Source organism: Cheilinus undulatus, linkage group 14 (genome assembly GCF_018320785.1).
Source record: "Cheilinus undulatus linkage group 14, ASM1832078v1, whole genome shotgun sequence".
Classification (NCBI taxonomy): Eukaryota; Metazoa; Chordata; class Actinopteri; order Labriformes; family Labridae; genus Cheilinus; species Cheilinus undulatus.
In genome coordinates, this window is record NC_054878.1 from 27,576,606 (window position 1) to 27,591,460 (window position 14,855).

The 14,855-nt window shown below is 39.4% G+C and overlaps 1 protein-coding gene across 3 annotated transcripts in view; it reads right to left on the bottom strand.

The window, feature by feature from the left end:
* The window catches only part of wasf1 (WASP family member 1), a 114,331-nt gene that overhangs the window by 55,578 nt on the left and 43,898 nt on the right, over positions 1 to 14,855 (bottom strand). For all 3 annotated transcript variants that reach the window (XM_041805416.1, XM_041805415.1, XM_041805413.1), the window contains exons 3-4: positions 12,810 to 12,964; positions 7,299 to 7,433 (exon numbers count right to left, since the gene is read on the bottom strand). In XM_041805416.1, coding sequence (XP_041661350.1) covers positions 7,299 to 7,433; positions 12,810 to 12,942 — 268 coding nt within the window. In that variant the 5' untranslated portion in view covers positions 12,943 to 12,964. The remainder of the gene's footprint in view (positions 1 to 7,298; positions 7,434 to 12,809; positions 12,965 to 14,855) is intronic.

The window sequence follows — 14,855 nt, forward strand, 5'->3', positions numbered from 1 at the left end:
TTCTCATGAAAATGTTGGCACACTGATTAACAAGCAAATGAGGAGCTATAATCAGTTTCTGAGTGGTTTCATATGAACAAACTTTCTCTCACTCGAAATAATTATCAAATCTTTCAATTTTGTGTACAAAAAACTATAAGACCAACAGTTACTTTGACTAGTCTTTTCACTGATAAATCATTCTTGTATTTTAACGTTATTATAGTTTCATTTATCCTTAGCTCATGTAATCTTACACTGTGTAGGCAGCTATCTGTCCCACTTATTTCCACAAGATTTTGTTAATCCGGCAGAAACCTTTGAATCTGATTAGCTTTGCCAAAAGATGCGACTCATCTCTTCTCAGAAAATATAAACTCCTACAAACATATATCAAACCTGTGTGTTTATGTATAAATATGTACACTTGAATCAATATCTGGCCAGCACTTTTTAGAAATTCATTCATAAGTTACAAGGCATTCTAAGGTCTTTCATCGTCCTATTTGTCGTCCTATTTGTACACTTCACAAACCAATCAGGTAGCAGTATTCCCCTGCCTTCCCAGAGGAAAAACTTGTAATGCAAGGCCCTTTGCACTATTTCCATGCTCTCGCGCTTGTAGAATGAATATTTTTATTGAAATCAAGGCTCCCTTCAGGCACACGCACATGCTCGCAGTTCTCTGATAATCTCTGGTATACCTCCATGTCCCATCCAAACACCCCCCCCCCAAAATAAAAATAAAAATTCTCATCAGATCTACACGATTCACGTAGGTCACCTATTGTGGTTTCAAAATGGCAAATTTCGCCGAAAGGTGAGTGATTTTCATGCCTGTCTATAAGTAACATGGAGAAAAAAAGATAATGTGTTTTCATTTTAACCAAGCTGAAACAGTTTGTAAAGGTGATGCTAAGTGTTTCAACAGTGTGCAAAGACAGACAGAGATAGTGGAAAAGAAAGCGTGGAAAGTAAGAGTCATGGAGGGTTATCAAGCAGCAGGAGACAAAAGATACAGAACCAGAGAAACATTTAAGATCAGGTCATCATGTGAGAGATACAGACAAGAAAATTGGTAACAGAAGAAAAAAGGAGACGTGCAATTGAATATCAAAACGAGACAAAGAGGGACAAACAGGGAAAACAAGGAGTCACTGAGAGCCTATACAGAGTACATAAAGAAACAGTTAGAGCCCAGAGGGGCTCGCGTGGCTTTGTGGCCTTCCATAATGGCCTGCAGCCAGTTCAGTGATATAACGGTGCCATTAAATAGGGGATACAGGCCATTAGTTTGGTCGGCTCAGAGTGCGGGGGGGGCTGACAGCACACAAATAGCACCCACGCAAAAGATGGAGAGAGAGCAGAGATCAATCAGAGGGAGGGGAGTGGGCTGAGGAGGACAACAATGACAGGGGCAGAGGAGGAAGAAGAGCAGGGGAAGGGGGGCCGAAAGGGCAAAGAGAGGGACGATACCCTTTAAAGGTTTAAACGTAGATAGGGTGTGGACGAAGCCTGCTGCCTGTTTATCAGATTGAACATGTATAAATTCATGTGATGAAACACTTTTGACCTCAGCCCCTGCAGCCCCAATGACACTGCATACATCACCACGGACATCACTTCATCTCAGCAACCTTCAGCAACGCATCTGTCACGCTGGCACCATCTTACAGCTTCTGTCCTTATACCATGAACTGATCAAACATCATTCACTTCACTGTCTCTGTCTCATGTTTGAATCCCATAAGTCTGCAAATGTTTTATATCTGTAGTCAAACACAGACAAGCTGCACAGTGCTTGTCAGGCAGTTAGGAAGTTCAGAGTACAAAGATTCAAACACTGTGACTGATCTTTATACCCGATACTGGAGTAACATTTCTCGTTCGTTAACTTGAATCATTCACAAACTGTGAAGGCAAATTCAGATTGAGTTTTTCAGAGCAAGGACAACTGTGTATTGCAGCCTAAAAAACACTCAACTTTTATTTCATGACGCTTGCAGTACTAGGAACAACAGAGTGCCTAAGATGGTCAGTAGATGCTGCGATGTTGGAAAATAAGAAGATAGAGAATGCTGGTGTCAAATCTGAATCAGTGCTGGGCAGAGGAGCGCTGTATTTAAAATTAGCATTTGTCCTTAAGTCCATGTTTTGGCCTTTATAGGCGGGTGATTTTCAGTGTTGCTTTGGCATCGTTAGTACTGAGACTGACGCACTTTGAAGAGCAGATAAAAATGTTTTACATCAAAAGTTCTTAGAATTAATTGGATTTTTAAAATCATTTATCTAAAATGGAATTTCTCCAAAACTACACTACAACAAAATGTGTTTGGAGAGGTTTTAAAGTACAGCACACACTACACAAAATAATTCAATTTCAAAATGATGCATTCAAAATTCAAACTACAACTTTCTGTCCACATAAGTGCCGTAAGATGACTTATGTAGCACAGAAAAGTAGACGTTAAACCACTTAACTTAGCATATAATGCTGTTTTTATTAAGTTTGAGTCATCACTGCAGCCTCATCATTATTTACGATTATCACAACATGAATTAGAAGTGATTCCATTAAACTGAGTATCTTAAAACACTACTATGATCATACACAAAGACAAAACTATAACAGGTCGACAAAAATAGTGTCTATTTGTATCTGATAAACTCAGATTAAGACTTCACTACAAGGTGGTGGTCATGTTGGATTACCATTACACTTTTATTAATAAAAATAATAAAACACTATGTTATAATATCCAGTAGGATAACTACACTAAAGTAGGTATATTTTATCTAGAGTGCCTATAAAAAGTATTTACCCCCTTGAATGTTTAACCCTTTCATTGATTTACAAATCAATCACTGTCGATATAATTTGGGATTTTGACAAAAAAGTGACTCTGCAACTCCAGAACAGTCACCTTTTTGAACCTTTTCTGCTTTCGCTGGATGTTTCGGGTCATTGTCTAGCTGGAAAGTAAATCTTCCCCCAAGCCATAGGTCTCTTGCAGACTGAATAGGACTGTCCTCCAGATTTCCAATATTTTGCCACATTCATGTTACCCTCTACCTTTAAAAGCCTTCCAGGGCAGGCTGCCAAGTAGCATCCCCACAGCATGATGCTGCCACAACCGGGCTTCCCATAGGGGATGGTGTGTTTGTGGCGATGTGCAGTGTTTGGTGTCTGCAAAACAGAGTGTCTTGTCTGTTGGCTTAAAGCACCATTTTGGTGATATCATACTAAAGAACTTTCTTGAACATGAAGTCTCCCACATGCCCTTTGTGAATTGTTGATATAAGTTTTCCTCAACAGTTGCTTTCTCTTTGCCAATCTCCCATAAAGTTTTAGCATGCAGACTCTCTCCCATCCAGCTGCTGAAGCTTGTAACTCCTTCAGAGTATTCATAGGTGTCTAGGTGGCCTCTCTCACTAGTCTCCTTCTCTCACAGTCACTTAGTTTTTAAAGATGGCCTGATCTAGGTAGATTTACAAATGTGCCTTACTTTCTTCCATTTCTTGATGACAGATTTAACCCCTTAATGCCTAAAAACATAAAAACAGCCAGAAAATTCTAACTTTTTGGAACTGAAATGTTCATGTAACTTTCTACTGAAATTTAAAAAAAAAAATCCAAATTTCCATAAAATTTAACAATTATATTTTTAGTATCTCATTTCATTCATTAGGTGTTTTTGGTAACTGATAATCCACTTGAGGGCATTTTTATTATTTATCTGATTGTATTCATAAGGTTTTTTGCCAATTTATTGGGCACATTGATTAGATAGAAGTATCATAAAAGTATGTATCAAATTTTTGACAACAGCCATTAAGGGGTTAACTAGACTCCAGGGGATGTTCAGTGGCCTGGAAATTTTTCTGTATCCATCCCTTGACTTATACTTTTCAATAACCTTTTCTCTGAGTTTCTTGAAGTTTCTTCGTCTTCATGGTGTAATGGTAGCCAGGAATACTGATTAAACAGTGACTGGTCCTTCCAGACTAAGGTGTCTTTATACTACAACCACTTGAGACACAGTCACAGCACTCAGGTGATCCCCATTTCACTAATGGTGAGACTACTAGCACCAGTTTGCTGGACCTCTGTTTAATTTGGTCAGTCACCATTGCTTATTTTACCTTAATTATGCTTGTTTGGCATTACTTTGACATTTTTCCTCTTTTCTTTTCAAAAAAGCCAAATTATATTGATCATGACTGATTTATAAATCATGGTCACCCCAGCAGTCAGTGGCCAACATTTTCTCTTCTGCTTCACCTTTAACAACACCACCAGGTGACTTTTTCTGTCCAGTAAAATACACTTAATTGAGTCATCAGTTAGTTACACTGGATGCCAGCATTAAATTGACAAGACACGACTGATAAACACTGGCTACTGATATCTGTTCACTCAACGCTGGCTGAGGGCTAGTGTTTCTTAGCAGAGTCAACAACACTGGCTGATATTGATGTTAAACCAATGCATCCTTAGTGGTTGTACAAGAATCACAAAAGACTCATATATTGAGAAAATTTAAGTGAAACAGTCACATGTGGACAGCTATTGTTTATGCAATGCACTCTGGGAAGTGTTGCTAAATGGTTGGTTTTATCTTCTTTTAATGATTGTTATACTGAAAGCCTTTTTTTATTTTTGACCTCAGTTTTAGTGAAGAGGAAAATGAGGAAAATGTTACTGTGATGATTGAGATGAGTACAATCAGACAGATGTGAGTGCATGTGACTCTACTTTGAAAATATTGTCTTTGTGTAGTGTGTTTTTGCAATACAACATCCACAGAAAAGACACCACTGATGGTCTGACTAGGCCAGCGTATCTGAATATGCAGTTTATTTCAACAAACATAGCCTTTTAGTTTATTGTACTAGGGAAATGATTTGTTTAGAGGTCAGAGCAACATACTGTGAACACTGGAACATAAGATACTCATTAAATGGACACGGGACATCCAGAATGGAAATATTTTTGTTTGTGCTTAATTGGGTGCTTCATAACAAAATTCTCATCTCAGTTCCCCGCTTGAATATCTAAATGTATGATTAGTTATATCTTGCTGGTATCCATCATTATGATGGGATTCTTCTCCATGAAACCACTTTAAAGTACATTTTTGAAATAATCTCTAAACTCATAACACTTAGCTTTACATGTGTGTCACCAACAGTTAAATATGGCTGTTTTGATTACTCCAGTGCCCCTTTATCACTTCAGAAAGTCCATATCAAATACAAACCATAATTTCACTGTGAGTCACTATCTCTTCATGCAGCCATTAGCTTTCAAGATGTTATAATTAAATTCATATTTGAGGTAAGTTCAATGGAGTTTTATCAGCCTGTCACCACTTTTTCCAGGTCATTAGAGGTTTCAAAGAACTTCAAAGACATTTGTGAACAGTAAAATAAGCATTGTGTGCTTCTCCACTTTCCTTCCCAGCCCCCATCCTCCTGTCTCTAACGCTCTACCATCCTGATTTATGGTCTCGTCTCTGCCTGCACTCATTCCCCTCTCCTTCACTCCTCCTCTATGGCCGACCACAGACCAACACAGACAATTACAAAGCGAGTCATATGCTTGTGCTAAAAGCATACTCTTCAAACTGTGAACAGCAAAGTGAGGGCAAAAAAGGGGTAACATTTACAGGAAACATACTCTTCTTACTTTCTTTCTTGAATTTTGGGCCACACACACTACTACACAACCACTGCTGTTGTTAGATTTTCAATGAATAACAGCAAAGGGAAGTAAAGTGCTGGGTTTTCAATTTAAAAGACAACTGCATTTGGCTGTAAAATGCGTGCGGAGGAGTTGAACCGAGTAGGAAATGTGTGTAACCTGCAGAGGAGTGCGATCTCAACCTGGCCCAGAAAATTCTGCGGTACAATCCTTTTACACTCGGCTGCTTCTTTGCTGCAGTGCCCTGTTTTATGCTCCCATCTCTCCGTCCTATCCTTCCATCTTTCTTACTCTCCTCCTCCTTCTTTACATCCCCACACCGCACACTTAAACTGCAACTGAGCTGATCCTTATCCACTGTCTCCAAAGCCAGTACCTCGGGCTAAAAGAGGGAGGGGGTTTATTTATGAAGGGAGATAAAATGCAAAGACCACATGAACGGATGCAGCAGATGCACGCACGAGTCGAGTACACAAACGCACTAAAATACAAAATCCCTCAAAATCTGTGCCCAAACAAAAAAAACATCACATGAAAACGAATGAGGCCTTATGACAGAGAATCTGCAGAGATCTGCTTTGTTGTTTCTCGGGTATTTCCAGGAGATTTTTATCTAAAAAGATAAATATTTATATCTTATTTCTGCTAGAGATAGTGTGAGAGGAAGCATGTGTAAGCATGATTCAAGTGTTAACCTCTGAAGGATAAAATGGACTCACTGCCCTGCAAAACAGACTCCCACAATTACATCTAACACAGTGTAATTCAATTAGCATGGCTGGAGAATGTGAGCAGGGTGATGGCAGAAGGAAAGGGAATGAGAGAATGGTGGGAAAGTTGCATGTTCAGGACAGAATTAAAGTCAAAACTGCAAAGAGATTCAAAGGAAATACAGGGAAAATGGAGGATGGGACAAAAAAAGAAGATTAGGATGAGCAATCTGTGAGTAATCTGAAGCTGGAGGGCTCTGTTCCTGAACACAACAAAAAGCCATGATTCTGCAAAAAAAAAAAAAAAATATTCCATGCTTTGTAAAGAGGAAGACTGCGCTTGCAATTACATAAAAAGCCATAAGTGGTGAGTACGACCCAGCGAGCATTTCACCGTCTGTGTGTCAGTGACAAGGAAGCAGTTAGAGTTGCATTGTACGGAGCCGTAAACACACCGCTGGCCCATGGGAAATCGATGCAGTGCCTTGGAGCATGGTATTACACCGCTGTGACTCGCTCTTTTTACTTTGCAACTGCTGCACCCTCCTCTAACTACACTCTCTTTTCTGTCAAGCAGCCCCCCTCGCCTGCCCTCCTCAGTCAGGATAACCTCGCTTACTTGACAGCCTCACTGATTACCTGACTAAAGGTCTGATTTCTTTTCGTAAGGAGGACTGCAGCAGCTTAACGAGCATCGAGCTAACATGAAACTCCGGCAGAATGTTTGCAATAGAGGGGTTTTTGCTTTAGGGAGGGAAAAATGACACTGTCTCAATGTTATCTGCTTCTTTAATAACAGCCATTAATACTGGAGAGGCTCCATCACAAAACACACAGACTCTCACACTCAGAGGCACATCAACAGTTCCACAAACAATTCTGGTACAGCAACAGTCCATACTCACATTCCTCTTCTTTGGGGTCTAGCTGTGTGACGCTGATTGAGAGGCGGTCGACACGCTCCTGCAGCGAGTTGACCCGGAAAGAGAAGGTGTGGGCCTCGTTGAAGAGCTCTCCAAATAGGTCCTCTGCATATTTACCTGAACAGATACAGAGGGAAATATTGTTCTTGAAAATGGTTTTTTTTTTTATGCAGATTTTTTCTTTTTATGCTTGTGAAATATTTGAGTTAAAAGAAACCACTCAAGACCTGATTCCCATAAGGATTTCAAATATTTTGTGCCTTCTAAACTTAAGCAAATGAGTAAAAAAAAAAAGAGCTCTTCTGACTCCCTAAACATGCAAACATGCAACATCTGTGTGATGATGCTGCAAGTCTAAATGAGCTACTATGTAGTCATTTAGGGGCAAAAGTACCTTCTTTGAATGCAAATAAGCCCCATTGCAAAAAAAAGACACAAATATATAAGCCAATAGACAGCGTAAAAAATACAGACTGCTGAGAGTAGAGAGCTAAATGGACCAAGGCATTTATTGGATGCCAAACTTTCCAGTGATCAGAACAATTCCATCACTGTTCATTCATCCCTTTAAAGGATTCCACTTTCAAAATCAAATTCAAGACTTTTTAAGACCTTGAACTGAGAAATATTACTACCACATTTTGCATAGCAAATGTTCTAAAATGAATGACATGCAAGATTTCTTGGTACACTTGACCAGGGCTGAATTTTCTGATCCAATGCACTGTTAATGAAACATCATTTGCTAAAGGACAAATCCTTTTTTGTCACAAATGTCCAAATTTGATCATTTCTGGCACATTTACTGTCTCTATTCTATCTGAAACACATACAGACAGATAAGCTACAGGCAGCACTGCTATAAATGTTACCAATTTTAACATAAACAAGCAAATGTGCAAAAATAAGAACAATCAAAATTGCACAAGGTTGGCTAGAAACAAAGAAACAAACAGAATCAGTGACAAGGGACAGCCTTGGCAGAGGCCAACACACACTATGGGCTGCAACAGCCAGTAAAACATATTCCTGCAGTAGCCCCCACATATCTCTGTTGGGACTTCTCCAAGCCCAAAATGTAGAAGAAGCTCTGCAAGGGCAAAAAGCTGGTCAGCTGTCCAACAGTCAGGGCTGAATCCACATAGTTCCTCCTGCATCCAGGGCCTACTTTCCACCTCTGTACAACTTTGATATCAATTACCTGTGTAAAAAGTCTGTAAATATGACCTTGGCATTACTTTAAATAATATCATCAAGGCATCAAATCAATCTGGAGTCCTCAGTGGTGTAACACTTTCTCTTCCTTTCAGCATATGCATTGGTCATGATGTTCATCAGCTTTCTCTGGGTTTTTTTCTCCTGTACCAGTGAAGTTTAATCCTATGCAAATGGGGAACTTGAATACATCAAATGTCAGACGCAATCACAGCAAACTAGAGGTGCTGATCTTTCTCTGTGTCAAGTTTCAAAGTTGTAAAAAACGTTCAGTTCCAGACATTAAAAGTATGAGAAGCGCTGTGTCAGTGCAACATCGACTGGAAAATCCCAAGAGTGCCGAGGCAGACTGCTCTGATAGAGATGTGTGAGCTGGAGATGTTTGAACAGACGACTGTGTGGTACCCGAGTCAGAAAAAAAACAGCAACGAACATTAAATTAAAGAGGAGAAATAAGACTTTTGCTTCGTTTTCTGAAATGATAACACATTTTGATAGGTTCTGGCATATTCTTCTCGACTAAAAGCTCTGTCTGGCAGCATTTAAAACTAATTCTCTTATTTCAAGACAGGAACAAGAATGGATTTACAGCAGCAAGTTAGAGGAGACAATCATAAATGCAAACACAAACACAGACAAACTGTTCCAACAGAAACAAGTGAGGTATCAAAACACTGATTTGCATTTTATTTCAGCCAAAATCTCTCCATGAGCACAATTATATATTTCATAGCTTCTATAAATCTGTATGGATTCATTTCAAAGCATGTGAGTCATCAACATAAAGTGTACCTCACTGTTTTTTCTGATGCTTCCTGGCAGAAAGCTTCAATTTTGAAGTAAACAACTAACACATTTTCCAAATTAAATGCTTAGGAGTACAGCATGTACACAGATTTGCATACATATGCAGGAATGGCTTTTTTTTAAATCAGGGAATGGATTTGAGATGTTTATAAACAGCATATTTCTCCAAAATTTTGGCCATTATGGGTTTATTCGCAAATGTCATACTAAAAGTAAGGACAAATCAGTGTGATGTGAGGTATGGTGTCTTCATCATTGAATGTTTTTGATCTTTTTAACCAAGAATCTCATGATCTTCTGTGTGTACGGGACTTGGTTTCTTGGATTTAAAGGTGTCAGGTTGAAGATGTGGGTGAGGCCAACACTTGTTGCCAGAAAAGAATCAAAGACTCTTGAAACTTAACCCTTTGACCAATGCTTTTTGGCTTTTGGCCTTTATAAAGGTCAGCTTACAATAGTCTGATCAAGTTTTCTGATTCCTTCCACACTTTTTCGTCCTCCATACACCATAAAAGTACGTAAAGCTGTGCCAGAAACCCCTACTTTTGATCTACAAAACAACTTCTCATAGAAGATAACTGATGTTGATCTGATGTTTAGATGATGGTGATGTCAACCGAATCTTCACTGGATCCAAAATCCTTCAAATGCCATATGGACACAAGTATTTGTGTGTTTCAATCAGACCTGTCGCCTGTCATGACTTTGTTCATCATCTTGTATTTCGTCATGTTATGTCGATTGTCATATTTAGCCTCCTTAGACCCCAACCCCCCTGTCTGACAGGTAAAACTTAACAACCTAAGAAGATTTCAGGTGCAGGCTGGAAATTTTCCCGAAATGTTTAAGGAAGTGAAACAGCTCTGGATCTTTAAATACTGCAGAGAATGTTTCACATTCATTGTCATCAAACCATTCCCTGAACCCTCACAGTCTCTGAATCACAGAATAACATAGATCATTTAGTGTGATCTATTGATATGCAGTGACCTTTCCCTCTAAGGATGCAAGCAGAACTGAACCGTGCCAGCAAAAATTTCCTCACTGCTTAATTCAGCAACCACATCCTCTCACTGTAGGGGTCAAGCATTGCCCACTTGGAAGGAATGTGATTATCTGACTCATCTAACCATAACAGTTTTTCTACATCTCAGAGGATCATTGCCTGTTACAGCACTGAAATCTGAAATGTACATTCATCTTTGTAATGAGGGTTTTTTTGCACTTCAAACCTACTATAATATCCATCTTTGTAATTTTTTTGCCGACTGATCTGGGTGACCGTGTAAGATAACATCCTGAATTCACAGGAAAAGAGTTACTTCTCTATTTAATCTGTGAATCCTCCTGCAAAGTCACTCAGATCTTCAAAACAATGATTGCAGAAACAAATCAGAACCAGCCAGCTTGGTAATTATCCCTGCACAGAGAACGCTTTTAAATTAAAGCTTTGAAGGAATGAGTGCATTTTTGCAGGAATGCCCACAGAATTGACTGGGCCCCTGAAAAACCCTGAGAATAGACCCTTCCGAGCTGGAATTTATTGATGATATTGATGCATGTGTGTTGGATCAGCAGCACTGGTGCTAGCATCATGGCTAACACTTACTTCATTCTTTAGCTGAAAGTGTGTCAAACTATTACTGGGTTCTGATGTTCAAATTATTTATCCATACCATTTTAATCCATTTTCATCACTGTTTGCACCTATTCTGACACATCTGTTTCCATATCAAACTCATTTTGCCACTTTTTAACCGCTTTTCATTTTTACCTCCAAAATTTTTTCAACTTTAAGTCAAATTTTCTTTAGATTCAAAATCAGTTGTTGGCACTTTTGGCAAAATTGCTAAAATCCTTACTGCCCTTTTTGGTCAATTTTTCCCTTCTTAATCCATATTTGCTGCTTTATTCCTGATTAATCTCTTTAAGCTATGTTTGACCACTGTTAGGCAATGTTGCCACTCTTTAACCACTTTTCAACACTTCTACTTTATTCTCTGGTATCCTGATGTTTATGCATATCATGGCTTAGCTATGAAGTCTGACATTACTTTCCAGATGGTTTAGTACAGTGTTTCCATCCATACTGTTAACATCAAAAGTTATTTTGTTTCAAGAAAATGGGTTTACATTTTGAAGTGCTATATTGTACCACAGGGTTAAAAAACCCTTTTTTGTTGCTTTGACAGTAGTGGGTATTCTATTAGTCAAATATAAAGCTTATCACATCTTAACTTTACAATAGACCATGATTCTCCTTAATTTGTTGGAACTGGGACGGGAATAAAAAATGGCAGAAGGAGTCAGTGCAGCATGATGGACTAGGATTTTATTACTGAAATAGGATTATATACCTCTGGATCTGTGGCTTCTCAAGTTCTCAATACTGTAACCACACACCCAGAAATGTTACTGTTTATTAAGTTTATAAGTCAAGAGTTTACACTCGCAATAAAAGAAAGAAAATGAAACAATGGGTTTCAAGTGTAATTTATTGAAAACCTAAACTACCAAATAACAAGTAATCCCTACAATATTCAAGCAAAACTGGCTCATGTCTTCTACACTCTAGCAGGCTCACCCACGGGGCTGAAACTTCCTCTCCCCCTTGTTTTCATGCTCTCCATCACCCCTCCTTGACCTCATTTTGCTGCCTGGCTTTTGACCCAGAACTGGTGCTTTTGAAATGTTTTACTAGTCTATTTAAGAAATCTCATTCTGCCAATGTGAGTGTGCTTGTATGAGTGACAGCAGTGAAGCTGTCGGTGGCGGCTGATTTTCAACCATGACATGTTCAACCATAAAATGTTGATGCTGTAGCAGAAATTAACAAGATGTTCTCACAGGAATTGCAGAAAAAAGCATCAAATTCACAGGAAAATAGTGTGAAATTAAGATAGATGTGTTTTTTAAAGCAGTGTTTTTATTGGCCTGGGTGGACAAGTAGAAGATGCAATCAAGTCTTTCACTGTGTTTCTTGGCTGTGCCGATATTAAGCCCTTCTATATATCACCATCTAAGGTGTTAAATATGGTCTTTACAGCTATGTAATTCAAACAGACATTGAAGTGTACTTCTAGGAAGATGAACTGACTCTAATTTGGAGGAATAAAAAAAAAAACAGTGCTTCTCTTTGCTGATGTACATTGCTTTCAGAAAGATCCAGAGGAATGGGGGGAACCTGAGCTAAATTAAGTGTTTTTGCAATGGTCTGAACACTTATGTTAATGTGATATTTCAGTTACTTATTTCAAAACATTTGCCAAAATTATAAAATTCTGTATACACTTTGTCATGATGATTGTTGAGAATAAAAAATGTTAATGATGAATCACGGGGCAGGGCAGATTTTGGTATTACATCGGGAAAACTGGTTTTGGCTCTTAGCTTTACAGGTGCAGGTGCGAATTTACAAACTTAGACCTGTGCAGAACTCTTGTATAAATGGGTTTTTTGCGTTCCACTCACTGAGGCTGCTGAGCTGGCGAATGACGTTGGCCAAGGAGATGTTAGTCACACACTCCAGCTCATTCTTGATGTTCCTTGGCAGCACCGTGTGGCACAGGTGCCGGGGCTCGATGGTGCGCTTCACCAGCGGCATCCTTCTACTGCGACACCTCTACCTACAAGAGACAAGAGGATACGTTAAATGAGCTTGTTACAGATGTTGTGATTTTTATTATCTACCACACTGATCTGAAAAGATGAGGGATAGGGTAAGCAGTAAACATTAGCTTTTCTGTGCTTTGCGAACACCAGAAATACAACAGAGCAAAGCAGAAGAAAGCATTAACACAGAGCCACACCACTTAACACAATGTGAACACAATAGTAAAATGGGCACAAAGACAGGGAACACAAAGTGAGAGGTACATTTAACAGGATCCTGGAGAAATATAAAATGCTAACAGAAAAGCAGGGAAGTCATGTTTTGACATTGCTAACAGCCATGTTGCTTCATCTGTTTCACTGACTTAGCGCTGTCTTGTCCTTCTCAATCATGCACATCCGGGCTAAAAAACCTCAGCACTTTGTCTGCCCACTAAGCCATGCTAATGGCATTAAGGCTTCATGCAGTGCCGGCCTCCAAAGACCCAGCTCTCCTGCATGCTCATCAGTGGCAAAAGCAAGGATGATGGCTGAAACCCACAGAGGCTACAATGATCCAGTATCACAATTTGTTGGTGACAAGTCAGAAGGAGCAGCAGGCATATGGATGTAAAAGGTAGTGTATTCAACACTGCTATCATTATTCAAAATGCAGGATTGGTTATTACCAAGTATGCCATGCCATGCTACATCCAATTTATAATTCATAAGCCCTGAAAAATAATCAGCATGTTCCCCAGACATAATTTCCTCCTGTTCCTCTCAAACACTAGCCTACACTTCAGCTTGATCAGCAATGCCACCCTAGGCAGCACAGATCCCTGCTGCCACCCTGCCATGGATGTATTATGGCTGCCTTACACATACATTTTTTAAGCCAAATAAAAAAATAGACTTTCAGATTATTTATCACCTCATTATAGCAAACAAAGTCAGTGTGGTACTGGGAGAGAATTTTAATCCATCAGAGCCACAGTGCATAATGTATATAAAATCAGCATGTCTCCGATTGTTTTTGCAAAGGAAGCACATCTTGAGGAGCTGTGAGCTTCTTTAAGGAGTTCCGTTTGCTTAAGATGAAGAATCCTTCACTGTTCATCTTTACCAAAACATATTGGGAAAAAATGAGTTAAAGGCAGTAAAAGGACTCAATAAAGCAGTTTAATTTAAAAAAAAAACATGGTTTCTCAAACTCTGTAAGACTGATTACAGGAATGGAGAGAGTGTTTTTCAGTAGTTTTCTGCTTCAAAACAATCTGCTCAATTTCTAATCAGTCTTTTGGTTTCCTCAGCACATGCCCCAGTCTGTCTACTGTGCAGCCAGAGGCGTCACCCTGCTTTTCCCTGCACAAGATACTCATGCCCACACTAGCATGTGTAAACCGGGAATCCCATACAGTCTTCCTCAGTGAACCTATCGTTCCACGCGTGAGTCCAAGTCTGCGGTTGATCTCAGCCTCACAGTCCACGATCGATGGATGAAACTGCAAAGGTAGGTGAACTGCTCTACAACTCACACACCAAGGCATTCCCAAATACCTGGATCTTTGTTTTGGTTTTCTTGCATTCCTGACACTTAGGGAGAGCGGTTAGCAAGTTAAGAGCCCCCACAAGGACATCACAGCATCATCAGCGAAGTCCATCGCCAAATGACACTCCAGAGTCCTGCAGAGGGCATCTCTGCTCACCACGTCGTACGCCTTCTGGAAGTCAAAATAGGCTGCAAGCAACTCTCTGTTCCCGAAAACACAACGCTAGCTGGAAAAAAACTCTGGTGTGACAGGAACACTGCATTAAAGCTGGAGATAAATAAGACTCAGTTTGATGTGGTTGGTGTGCAACCTTTTTCATTTCGCTCACTCTTTCCTCTTTCTTTAGGGTTTCCCTCACACAACAGGATGTCAA